This window comes from Anoplophora glabripennis, unplaced genomic scaffold (assembly GCF_000390285.2).
Source record: "Anoplophora glabripennis isolate ALB-LARVAE unplaced genomic scaffold, Agla_2.0 scaffold6, whole genome shotgun sequence".
Taxonomy (NCBI): domain Eukaryota; kingdom Metazoa; phylum Arthropoda; class Insecta; order Coleoptera; family Cerambycidae; genus Anoplophora; species Anoplophora glabripennis.
In genome coordinates this window covers 2,540,045-2,552,730 of record NW_019416749.1, presented here as the reverse complement: position 1 = coordinate 2,552,730, position 12,686 = coordinate 2,540,045, and the positions used below count along the sequence as shown (strand labels likewise).

At 35.0% G+C, this 12,686-nt stretch overlaps 1 protein-coding gene and 1 long non-coding RNA gene across 3 annotated transcripts; one reads left to right on the top strand and one right to left on the bottom strand.

Annotated features, from left to right (window-relative positions):
- Window positions 1-273: 273 nt before the first annotated feature.
- On the bottom strand, window positions 274-954 carry LOC108911641. The gene is made up of 2 exons (XR_001964509.1): window positions 715-954; window positions 274-456 (listed from the first exon to the last, which is right to left on the bottom strand). It is a non-coding gene; the product is annotated as an uncharacterized LOC108911641 (long non-coding RNA).
- A 1,760-nt stretch (window positions 955-2,714) lies between these two features.
- On the top strand, window positions 2,715-12,413 carry LOC108912003 (low-density lipoprotein receptor-related protein 6). 2 transcript variants are annotated; one of them, XM_018717117.1, is made up of 15 exons: window positions 2,715-3,081; window positions 3,166-3,401; window positions 3,457-3,644; window positions 3,761-4,051; window positions 4,262-4,875; window positions 5,612-5,953; window positions 6,042-6,354; window positions 6,413-6,697; window positions 6,756-7,036; window positions 7,385-7,630; window positions 7,691-7,842; window positions 8,515-8,765; window positions 8,839-9,024; window positions 9,079-9,911; window positions 10,467-12,413. In XM_018717117.1, the coding sequence occupies exons 1-15, from the start codon at window positions 3,003-3,005 to the stop codon at window positions 10,934-10,936; spliced, it is 4,767 nt and encodes a 1,588-aa protein (XP_018572633.1). In that variant the 5' UTR covers window positions 2,715-3,002; the 3' UTR covers window positions 10,937-12,413. The 2 variants fall into 2 exon arrangements, with proteins under 2 accessions (XP_018572633.1, XP_018572625.1); XM_018717109.1 differs by having other exon boundaries at window positions 9,079-9,935.
- The last annotated feature ends 273 nt before the right edge of the window (window positions 12,414-12,686 follow it).

Sequence of the window (12,686 nt, the reverse complement as noted above, 5' to 3'; positions counted from 1 at the left end):
TATGTTACAAAGTGGGACACTGAGGTAGGTATATTAAATACAGTTTTCAAATCAAGAACTCGAAATATATATAAGTGGGAAGGTTTTTCTTCTAAATTAATGAAAATAATAATAGACATAGGACACAGGTAATTAAGATATTAAATAAATATTATTTTTTCTACCACCTAAAAATTTTTAAGAAAAACGTAATCGTGTGAGAAATAATATTTCTCACTCAACGAAGTAATAGAAACGCAATTTTAAGAAATTTTAAAAGAAAACCAAAAAAAATCACTTATGGCAACACGAATCCCATCTATTGCATAAGAAATTTTTAACTACACAAGTAATTTTACAAATAATGTAAATTGTACAAAAATGTTATCACATTCTTCAAATGACGCCATCATACTTAGTATGCAGTCTCGGAAAGTTCCATTTCCTAGTTCGATATATTTTGGACGATGAAGGGCACTAAAAAACAATTAGTATTAAAAGGGACTCATTAGTTCTGTCATGATTTTAAAATAAGAACAGACAATTAAGAAAGAAGGACTATTCTTATATAGATAAATGTATAAATTTTCTCTACAGTTGTCAATGAAATGATTTTAAAAAAAAATCAGTAAATCAGTAATGTCTCTTGACACTAGCATTATAATAAAGTGTAGTCTAATTTAACAATATAAAATTAACTTATAGTACAAAATTATAGAAACTGTTTTTACTTACAAACGCGGATAACAGCGATGAATGCTCCAAATATAACCAAATTTGCAATAACCGATTCCCGGCTCCTCTTTTTTTCTTCCTCGGGGTCCCTGGTCCCGGAAAAGCCCCCTTGTTGTATACGCCTCATAGTTGATTATTCTTTAAATACTTTTGTTATTATATATATTTTTCTCGTGATCTCGTGCTAAATTTGAGTTTTTAGGTTACATTCGTCAATCCACAAATTACTGAACTATTACGTCAATCATTCAACGTTCGAGGGCAATGACCTGATTTCATAGAGTAGGAATAGAGCAAGTCCGAGCAGAAAAAAAGAAGAATTAAAAAAAAAACCTTTTATGAATTGTTAAGATAATAAGATTAGTTTGTCTAAGACTTTGTTGGACAAAGCTTTGTAATTTGATGTAGCATTTCCTTTTATTATTTTTTTTAAATAAATTAATAAAAGTTCCATGTTCACCGTGAAACGTGTTTTCTATAGAATAAATTCAACAAGGCTACTGAATTATTCTGTTTATAAAATATATCCATAAGAGTAACTAAATACTCTTATGAATATATCTAATATTATGAGTATTTAGAACAACAGAATTCAGCAATTGACATCAAATACCTAGTACCAGGCGCAAAACGTATAATCATAGATCTAATGTAGTATATATATTATACTATTAGATCTATGCGTATAATATTAGGTTGAGATTAATACTAATAGAGTATTTCCATTTAGCTTACCTGATCTCTATCAGGTGATCACAAATTGGTACGAGAGCAACATTATTATTTATATAGGGTGTCCCAGAATAACGGGTTCAACGAAAAGACCACAGATTTGTGGACTCAAAATAGTCAGATTTAGACTAATAATTCATCTATACCCAAAATCGTTTCGTTTGGCTGCTAGATGACCACAAAGTTCGTGAAATTTATTTCAATTTTGTAAATAACTCGAATACGTATTAATTGATTTTGATCATTTTTGGAGTGTGGACTTTTGCTTTCAATCTACAAATTTTGGTGTTATACATAGTGCTTTTTAAAACTTACAACTACAAAATTGATGATATGGTGATAATATATTTGATATATTATACTTACCATTTGGAAGTTTTTGGGCCTCTTGTAAAATTTTGATTAAATGAGCGGTTTGGGTACAAAAAAATATTTTTTAAATTATAGCAAAGTGAAATTACAGTCAACCTGCAAAAGCAGAGCCTACTAGCACTTTGTTAAGTATTGTAATATGGGTGGCAAGATATAATGTATACATTCAAAAAAAAAAATATTTTTTTTTACCCTAACCGCTCATTTAATCAAAATTCTACAAGAGGCCTAAAAATTTCCAAATAGTATCACCTACCAAACAAAAAATAGCTGGTCAGTATTGCCCGAAACAGGAAAAAGTTATGAACGTTTATTACCACTATACATGCATCCATTTTGTAGGAGTTGTAGATTTTACAAGGGACTCTGTATAACACCAAAATGTGTTTTGATTGAAAGTAAAAGTCCACACCCCGAAAATGATCAAAATAATATACGTATTCCAGTTATTTACAAAATCAAAAAATTTTCACGAACTTTGAGGTCATCTAGCGGCTAAACGAAGCGATTTCGGATGTAGGTGAATTAGCCTAATCTGCCTATTTCACGAATCTGTGGTCCCCCGTTATACACGTTATTCTGGGACACCCTATATAAGTAAAACACTGGTATAACATACTCTTATAATTTTGAATTAAAGTAAATGTCTTTTTAATTTCTGTTAATCCTAAATACATACACTCATACACAAGTGAACTATTATAATCCTATTGTGTATTCAATTGAAATGATTTTTAATTTTGTCAATAAAGGGGTATAAATAGAAGTAGGTTCTTCTCTGTATCTATTAGTATTTGAATTTGCCGCTATATACACCGGGTGGCCTTGAGAATCACTCTGGCTAACATCCAATCAAAAATATCAGAATATGAGGTTTTTATCTGGGTTGGATGTTGGATGTGTTGTGTTGTGTTTATAGTTCAGAAAGATAAATGTTTATTTTATAATTAGAATTAGGCTTTTATAAATTAAAATATGTCGTTTATAATTAAACAGTTATTTAATATTTTATGATTACTTGGCGTACAAAAACGTTTTTGAATAATGTGAAAGGTTAACTTTGAATTATAATTAGCATATATTTTTTAACATATAGACAATAATAATATTTATTAATGATAGATAAGGATATTGGAAAAGTTTTGCTGCATTAAACAATGTGACAAACAAAGATTATAACATTCATGGGCTATTTTCCAATGTCGAGGCATTTCTACTTTCATCTACTGACATTCGTTTGTTTACTGTACCAATCATATGAAGGTAGGTCTCTAGTAAATTACATATCGTACGGATCTATTCTATTACCTAAAAGAGACATTAATAATATTTTTTTTAATTTTTTAGGAAATGTATCACAAAACAATCCACTGCTTTTATACTCAACTACCAAAGATATTCGATTAGTAAATTCCTCAGCTCGAGGAAGCAGTTATAAGTTAAAACCCATAATAATTGTGAAGAATTATTCATATATTGCCGCCATAGATTACCATTTTGAAAATAAAAAGATCTTTTGGGCAGATCACGAACTGGAAACTATATATAGTATCGATTATGATGGAGTGGCTGCAAAAAATAAGGTATGTAATGTAAATATAAGTTTATTTTACTTTCTACTATTCTTTTTATTTATAGGTTGAAATAGTTAGTGGTGTTTTTACACCAGATGGATTAGCTTGCGATTGGTTTACTAATAAAATATATTGGACAGATAGTGAATCGAATCATATAGAAGTAGCCACGATCGAAGGAAAGTACCGGAAAGTCTTGTTCTGGACTGATATCGATCAACCACGTGCCATAGTTGTAGTGCCTATGAGGGGGTGAGTCATTTTTATATTGATTTTTTTTTAATTTATTATTTTCTATAACGTCTATTTAATTATAAGTAAAACGTATGAAACGTGGAATAGTTGGAATTAGTGCTTGTCTTTTGTAGTTACATGTTTTGGACAGATTGGGGAGAATCACCAAAAATTGAGAGAGCTGGTATGAATGGAGACCCAACCACACGAAAAATGATTGTAACCGAAAACATATTTTGGCCCAACGGGTTAACTATTGACTATCAAACGGAGTCCATATATTGGGTAGATGGAAAAATGAAATTCATTGATAGGATGGACTATGATGGGGGTAATAGGGTGAGGGTTTTGGAAAAAGGGTTTGAATATCCTTTTGCCTTGACTAAGTTCCAATCCAAGCTGTTTTGGACTGACTGGAAGACAATGTAAGTAGGAAACGTTGAAATTATAACATTTTTTGTTATTGTATTTTGTTACTTATCAGATAGGATTAACAAAATAAGGGAAATATTTTATTTTTAATTAATTTTTCCTGTATTTCGAAGATATTTTCCAAAGAACCCTCTTTTACTTTGTTGTCTGTTCTGTGATTTTATTTTCAACCTTCAATTCACTGGAAAGGCCCATTGTTTTAGGGCAATACACTATTATGATACAGAAGGATCGCAACGAATGCCATCAGAGCTTTTGGTCTCCCAACACCCTATGTACATCCACATCTGGGACCAAAGACGGCAACCTAAGCTGCCACACCCCTGTGAAACCAACAACGGGGGTTGTTCGCACTTGTGTCTTCTTGCCCCCTCACCTCCTGGATTCACTTGTGCCTGCCCCATAGGAATTAAACTCACAAACGATAATAAAACTTGTGCGGAGGGACCTCAGGAACTCCTCCTTCTAGCCAGACGCACCGAGATCTGCCTTATTTACCTGGACTCACCCGATTACAGTTACAGGGTGCTACCTCTTAGCGATGTTAAGTATTCTATAGCAGTGGACTTCGATCCGGTGGAGAATTTCATATACTGGTCAGATGATGAGGTGAAAAAGATTCAGAGGGCGAGACTGAACGGTAGCGACCAAAGGGACGTCATTTCGACGGAGATACAGGATCCCGATGGCATCGCCGTTGATTGGATTTCGCGGAATATTTATTGGACTGATACGGGGACTGATAGAATAGAAGTGGCGAGGTTGCAAGGTGGTTTTAGACGGGTTATTGTTGGTGACGGTTTGATCGATCCAAGAGGTAAGCAATATTTTTTTTCGAAAATTGTCAAGTAAAAGATACATTGTTCTGAAGTTCTAATCAGTAAAAATCATTGCAGAAGCGCGTCTAAAACAGTATATGGGCGGTATAGTCTTTAGGATACGGCAATTTCAATTATGCAGTGACTTCTTTTGGAATGTTTCTTATTTCAATAATATACCATATTTTCTAGAGCATATCCAATTAAAAAATCGACATTAGTAAAATTTAGCACAAAACTGAATATTTTTTATATAATGTGTCATGAAATACACCTGAAATAAGAAATATCCTCTTAGTCTTGCTATCGGTTTTGATTAATTTTAATTGAATATTCTTTGAGTAAATCAGTTAGATGTTTGAGACGATTTGACATCTAAATATATAAATAAGATTTCCATACCAGACTGTATCAAAAGCTTTTTTTATATGTGGAAATGCAGCAGCACTGTGGTGTCCAGTTATTCTTGAGGTTTTAATATTTGAGGTTGCTGGTTGAATGGATGAATATTTAAGATATTTTCTCTGAGTATTAAAATATTTACTCCCTTTTCTGCCAATTTTAACAAAATTTCAAGGCATTTTTTGAAAAAATATGATACAAAGTTGCAGTCACTCTTGCATCCTCAAATGAATTTTATATTTGGTGGTGTTTGCAAGAAAAACTCCATCCTTGAATATAAAAGACATACTTTTCAACCTAGAACCAAAGATAACTATTTTATTTCTGCAATAGGTATTGCTGTAGCTGCCGAACTCGGCTGGCTCTTCTGGTCAGACTGGAATGAGGTTCACCCAAAGGTGGAAAGGTCCAATCTGGATGGTTCAGAACGTACACAGATAGTTACCGAGCGGTTGGGTTGGCCCAACGGTATTACTTTAGATCTGAATAATTTTAAGATATACTGGTGCGACGCCAAATCGGACAAGATCGAATATGCCAATATGGACGGGAGCGATCGCAGGGAACTCGTAAACGACAATGTGCCTCATGTTTTCGGTTTTAGCTTGATGGGGGACTACCTTTACTGGACGGACTGGCAACGGAGGGCTATAGACCGGGCCCATAAAGAAACAGGTTGGTGATTAGTATCTAATATATAAATTTATTATAACACACTATATATTATTTTCGAGATGTGCAATGCTAAAAATTCATGTTTCAGGGAGCAGCAGGGAAGTGATAGTCGACCAAATGGAGAATGTGATGGGTCTCAAAGCAATAAGACTCGGAACTGTAAATGGTTCGAACCCGTGCCAGGAAAACAACGGGAATTGTTCCCAGCTGTGTTTGTACAGGCATAACAAGACCAGAGTCTGCGCGTGCCAGATAGATTATGAACTAACCAAAGATAAACAGAACTGCGTTAAACCTGAAGCATTTTTATTATATACCAAACGAGATACTATTGGCAGGATCAGCATCAAGAACGAAAACAATGAAATAACTATTCCGATTCCTGGCATCAAACAAGCAAGGTGGGTGTTTTTTTATTATGACAGTATCATTAAGAGAAAAATTTATTTTTTTTTTCAGTGCTATCGATTTTGACACGAATACAATGCGAATATACTGGAGCGACAGCAAACTGAAGACCATCATGAGAGCTTACATAAACGGATCTGATCCCCAGAGGGTCATCGATTTGGGACTCGCCTCTCCCGAGGGCATAGCAGTGGACTGGCTGGGCTTGAACATCTACTGGACAGATCCAGTAGCTCACCGAATTGAAGTTTCCCGACTGGTAGGGTCCAGTAGAAGAACGTTATTGTGGGACGAAGCATACGAGCCTCATAGCATTGTCTTAGATCCAGCGGCTGGGTAAATAAGGACATAAATTAGAGTTTTATCCTGGGTACATAATTTCTTTCTGTTTCAGCTACATGTACTGGTCCGAATGGGGAACGACCAACTCCATAAAGAAAGCGGCGATGGACGGGACTAATCAGATAAAGCTGATATCGACAGTGCGACCCGCCACGGGGTTGACGTTGGATTATGAGAGGAAAAGATTGTACTGGGCGGAGAAAGATACTCCTGCTATCATATCCACTGATTTGGACGGAAACGATCAGAAGAACATAGTTAAGGACAAAATCTTCGAACCCATGGGCGTGACCTTGTACAAGGAATTTATTTATTGGAGTGATAACAAAACGGGTAAGGATTTAAGTTGAATCGTTAAATTTGAATCCTGAATTTGTTTGTACAAGGTGGTACAATTTTTTAACAAACTTTAGGAAGCTGTATAATTTTTTTTTATTCATTCTCACCCTGTAGTTTTTATCTTTTCTGATATTTTGAGGGCCTGGGGCAGAACACTATCGACTATTTAAAAGCTAATTGTGGACCATCATTTATTCTAAAAGTATTTAAAAAAAAGCATTATTTTTATAAATCTTAGCACCTGGTATCTTAAAAAAATTATATAGTATATTTTATAACAAATTATAATTTTTTGATTATCTACCCGTTTCTAGTATTTAAACTTGATTTTCATCTATTTAGGTGAAATATCTAGAGCAAACAAGCTCGACGGTTCCGATTACCAAAGAATCCACAACAGATCCGAGGGTGTCACCGATTTGCTGGTCTACCACTACCTGAAACAGAAACAGACCAACCAGTGCGCTACCAGCAATGGTGGCTGTTCCCACCTGTGCCTAGCGTTGCCCGCCGAAGGCCCGGGGGAACATGTGCGCTACACTTGTGCCTGTCCCACACACTTCACGTTGCACAACAACGAGTGTCACCGTAAGTTACGCGAATTCTGGTGAAATTCTAGAGAAAATCATTGCCTATTTTTTTTTTCAGCTCCTAGTCATTATATGATATATAGTTTAAGGAATCTGGTTGTTAGGTTGGTACTCGATACCTTGGATTGCCCCGAAGCCGTGTTACCGATTCAGGGACTAAAGGCTGTGAAAGCGATTGATTTTGACCCAAAATCGAATTTTCTTTACTGGGTGAGTGTGGTTTGAATACCCTACTTTTTAATAAAAATATATTTTTCTTAGTGTGGACTATTTATACAGGGTGTTATAATAATAATGACAGTGATTTATTCATAAATATGTTTTTTTTTTCATAATATCACATAGACACAAACAGACCATATTGTCACTAACCAGTGAAATAATCTTTATAGGTTTATCTATATTTACATTACAGAATGCACTTTACTAAATACCACTTTAAATTTTGCTGTAAAAACAAAATTAGTGAGACTGGTCAAATTATAAATTAAATACTAAATAAATGCAATAAAATGAAGCGGCAGCATATTTGATCAATTTGGTTTCGTTGAACTAACTTTGGTTGTTGTTTTTTTGCCCATCTAGCTGTTATATCGCATTAAGTAGATTATGTAGTTCACCTAAACTATGTTAATGTGACAGAAACTGAACACAGTTCTTTAAAAAAAATAGTAAGAAAGACCACCTTTTATACAAAAAAAAATTAAAAAATTAAATTTTTTTTACAGTTTGAATTTGAATTTTCATATAATGAAAAATATGTGTATTTAAAAAATGAATTATATCTCTATTATTTTTTTGATTAAAAAAAGCCCCTCCTTAAAATTACACCACCATAATAAAATAATGCAGATCTCACTGATTTTTAATCAAATTCCTCAGATTGATGGCAAGTCGCGGTCCATCAAACGTTCTGAGGCTAGCGGGCAGTCCTTCAACATCGTCGTACCAAGCAACCAGAATATATCACCTTTTGACCTCGCAGTGGACACCATCGGTAGACTGCTTTTTTGGACATGCGCTTTAACGGATGTCATTAACGTCACTCGATTAGATAATACGAATCCATTTGGAAGTTTGGAAAGGAAGGAAGGGGAAAAACCAAGACTAATCGCAATGCATGCCACAAAAAGGTAAATTTATTCTATTTGAGTGTAGTTGTAAAACATTTATGTTCCTCTTCGATACAAAATATTTACCTTCCAGGCTAATTTTCTATACCGACATAGGAGCTACCCCACAACTGGTGAGAACCAGATTAGATGGATCCCATAGGATCGTAATTACCAGAGCTGCGGACATTGCGGCTATTGCCGTGGATACTGAGAACGATTTAATTGTGTGGGCTCAGGAGCACAGCATTTACATTAGCAATATCGATGGCGAGAATCAGTAAGTTGTTAAAAAAACGTTTCTTATGAAAAATTGGTAAAATTCTTATTTCAGACATGTTTTGCTAAACGAGAGCAATTCGAAGATAATTCAACTCACCGTACACTCCGGCTGGCTCTACTGGATAGACAAAGAGCTGCACCAACTACAGAGGTTGGAACTAATCTCGGGAAAATCACGTTCTACATTGGCGATCCAAGCATCTCACATACTAGACCTGATATCCGTAAAAAAACCGGAGAACCACAGCTGCAACCTTCCTCATCAAAGGAAATGCTCACACTTCTGCATATTGAACGGGACTGTACCCCACTGTGCTTGCCCTAATGGCAAAATTCTACAGGAGGATAAAAGGAATTGTCAGATTTTACCTGATTGCGGGAGTGACCGTTTCACTTGCAGTGTGGCTGGGGGAGACGTCAAGGATTGTATCCCTATTGCTTGGCGGTGCGACGGGCAGAAAGATTGTGCGGACGGCTCTGATGAACTGGATTGTCCTAAATGCTTGCCCAATCAATTTCGGTGCCAAGACGGGCAGTGCATCGACAAGGAAAATTACTGTGACGGTTACGAACATTGCACCGACAAATCAGACGAAAAAAATTGCTGTGAGAATGGTTTCCAATGCCCCCAGACAGAAGTATGCCACCCAATGTCTCTTGTTTGCGACGGAAATGAGAACTGTGCCGACGGATCGGACGAGAAAGATTGCAATGCGGCTCTTACTTCAAAGAAATCCGTAACGCACACCGTTATACTGTCGGTGGTGGGGGTTGTCTTTGTCTTTGCCATGTTTTCGGTAGTGTTTCTCCGAAAGAGGTTCTTGCCCAGGGAAGATATAACGGATCAGTCGGAAGATTCACTGAGTCCGATGCATCCTAACGCTAGTAAGAATCCCAAATTTCGCAAAGGTAATTAGTATAAGGGTGGTGTTGAGTTTTGGGTCTGTTCAATTCGTTGGAAAATCATATCAAATCGAGTGGTTTTGAATTTTTATAATTTCTAACTTCTGTCTTTAAGTATTTTGGAAATTTATATTGTACAACCTCTTTAATCTGCACATCTACTTGTAAAGCAGTATGGCAGTTAGTGGTACAAATAATAATGAAACGCAATTACTACAAAAATCGAGCTCTATTGACTATTAAATAATAAATTTAAAGACCGTTTCTGATTCTCATTCTCGTGAAAATACTGAAAATCCTCCAATTTTCTCAAAAATGCTCCATATTTTTCAATATTTAGAAAAGGAATATTTTAAAAAGTAATTATTAAAGTATAGCATGCCGCTCATGTAGTACAAAAAAGATAACGTTCCTGTGGTTTTTTCGTATACAAATATACTCGAATATTCTCAAATACACATTCAGAACGTTCTTTACAACACTACATAACAATTGATACATTTTTTTCAGCATTTCACTAATACTGGTCTATTGCAGGGATACCCGATGTAGTCCGCATGTCCATGCTGAACGACAGTGGCTGTCCATCTACCTACGACAGGCGGCACGTCACAGGTGCGTCAAGCAGCTCCAACACCAACGGTTCCAGCATTGGCTGCTACCCACGCGAGACTCTCAACCCTCCCCCAAGTCCCGCGACCACGGCTGCCTCCACAAGAGGCAGCAGCCCTTCCTCCCGTTACCGTCCCTACCGTCACTACCGGTCAATCAACCAACCGCCCCCGCCTACCCCGTGTTCCACGGACATATGCGATGAAAGCGATTACAACTATCCTTCGAGAAGTCGCTACGACGGTGGCCCATTCCCCCCTCCCCCCACTCCCCGATCTCATTGCCATCAGGAAAGCTGCCCTCCCTCTCCTAGCTCTAGGTCGTCGACTTATTTCAGTCCCCTTCCGCCCCCTCCGTCGCCTGTGGCTTCGCCCAGGGGCGGGTACGACTCGTAGGGGTTCTATGTACATACTCGTTAAAGGTTTTTTAAAACTTTGGCTTTGTCGGACGACATCGACGTATCTCGGTGCTGATCGTTTACTATAAATTTTTTATTTATTGAGTACTTTATTTTAACTACTACTAAATTTAGGTGATTACTGAAGAAATTATGAAGTGCGTCCACAGTATGGTATTTATACTATAAAAATAATTTTGACTATGTAATCGGATGCATATGTCAAAAAAAAGTTTGGGCTCTCGTTCTTTTAATCTCATATTCGTATTCTCTCTGGACGTACTTCAATTTTTATAAAATTGTGCAATCATCATTACGAATTAGATTTAGTGGTCTAATTTTAACAATAAGGTCGTTTTCGTATTTTTTTAATTGGAACATATTTTTTATGACTTTATTATACAGAGTATCTGGAAATGAATGAATCATCCTTGAAGAGATGTTTCTTTAAAAAATAAAACCGATTTACATCCAGGTGTCAGTAGAATTTTACTTACTAGAAAAATTGCTAATTTTGTCACTTTTTCATATTTTTATGATATAACCCAATTTATCTCTATTCAAATGTTTAATGAAATGCTCGTTGGAGTTAATTCTGCAATGCAACATTTAGAGACCTATCTTTCTAGAACGTCTTTTGAATTGGTCTAAGTTTAAAAAATATTTAGTACAAGCACAAATTTAGCAAAAAGATGAAGTTTAACGAGACTATAATGCCCTAAATACTTGGTTGTCCATAACTGACAACTGTGGTAAAAAATTTAAGTCGGATTTTACTTACAAACAACAATTATGAAAACAAAAAGTTCTTTCAGATATTTTTTGTGACATCTATATTTTAAGTAAAATGTATGCTTATAATCATCTTCGGCTACCTCAAATATATTAAAATTTAACAGATATCATCAATTAAATCAAACGATATTTTTATTAAATTGGTTTATTTTCGTATTAGGAACCCTGAAAGTATGGTCCATTCTCTTCACACTCTGTGTATTAGTAAAATGATTATCCTATTACTATATTTAGTGATTACATGTATAGAAGATAAAAAAAAGGAAGAAATTGTTACCATTTTTGTTTTCCTACACTTTTCCTTCTTTTCAGTTTCAGTAAGTGTGTTTATTCAGAATTTTTTAAATGCCTAAAAATGTATTTAACATACAGAAGCAGCCGAGAAAAAATTCTTTTGGAAATATAAAAATCAAATGGAGATTCTTTCTCTGTATTCCTCTTATTTTAAATCGTTTTAAATTTCTGTAAAAATTAAGGTTCAAATCTCTCTTGATTTCTTTTACTTACTGGAATTATAAAAGTATATTTTGTTGATGAAACTTATTTTCTGAACCGTTGTACCTAAAGTTTCACATTGTGCCTGTAATTTTATAAACCTTGTACATAGCGTTATTTTAAATTGCATTTATAACTTCTATATAAACTGTTACTCATAATTAAGCAAATATAAGGCATTATTCTTATAACACTGATTTTTATTCTTATGAAAAGATTCAGGTTTCTCTGATGGTTCCAATTTGGAAAATGGGATGTTTTCTAACTTTTCAGTTACATCACAAAGTAGAAGTGTTTTGACGTCATAATTTTTAGAATATTTTAGTTTATTGCAGTAACAACATGTATGCATCAACATTAAATTCTTCAGTGTTGTCATTGAATTGACAGTTTCGAAACTCATCAAATTTCCTTGAATTAGCTTTAAAATCCTTCAAAAAGTAGCAAAACTTGTATAA

Excerpts from the sequence above, each read along its gene's own strand:
- LOC108912003 (XM_018717109.1), top strand. The coding sequence starts at position 3,003 with ATGGGCTATTTTCCAATGTCGAGGCATTTCTACTTTCATCTACTGACA. Across the intron at positions 3,645-3,760 it reads GTTGTAGTGCCTATGAGGGG|TTACATGTTTTGGACAGATT; the intron begins GTGAGTCATTTT and ends TGTCTTTTGTAG. Across the intron at positions 4,052-4,261 it reads TGGACTGACTGGAAGACAAT|GGCAATACACTATTATGATA; the intron begins GTAAGTAGGAAA and ends CCATTGTTTTAG.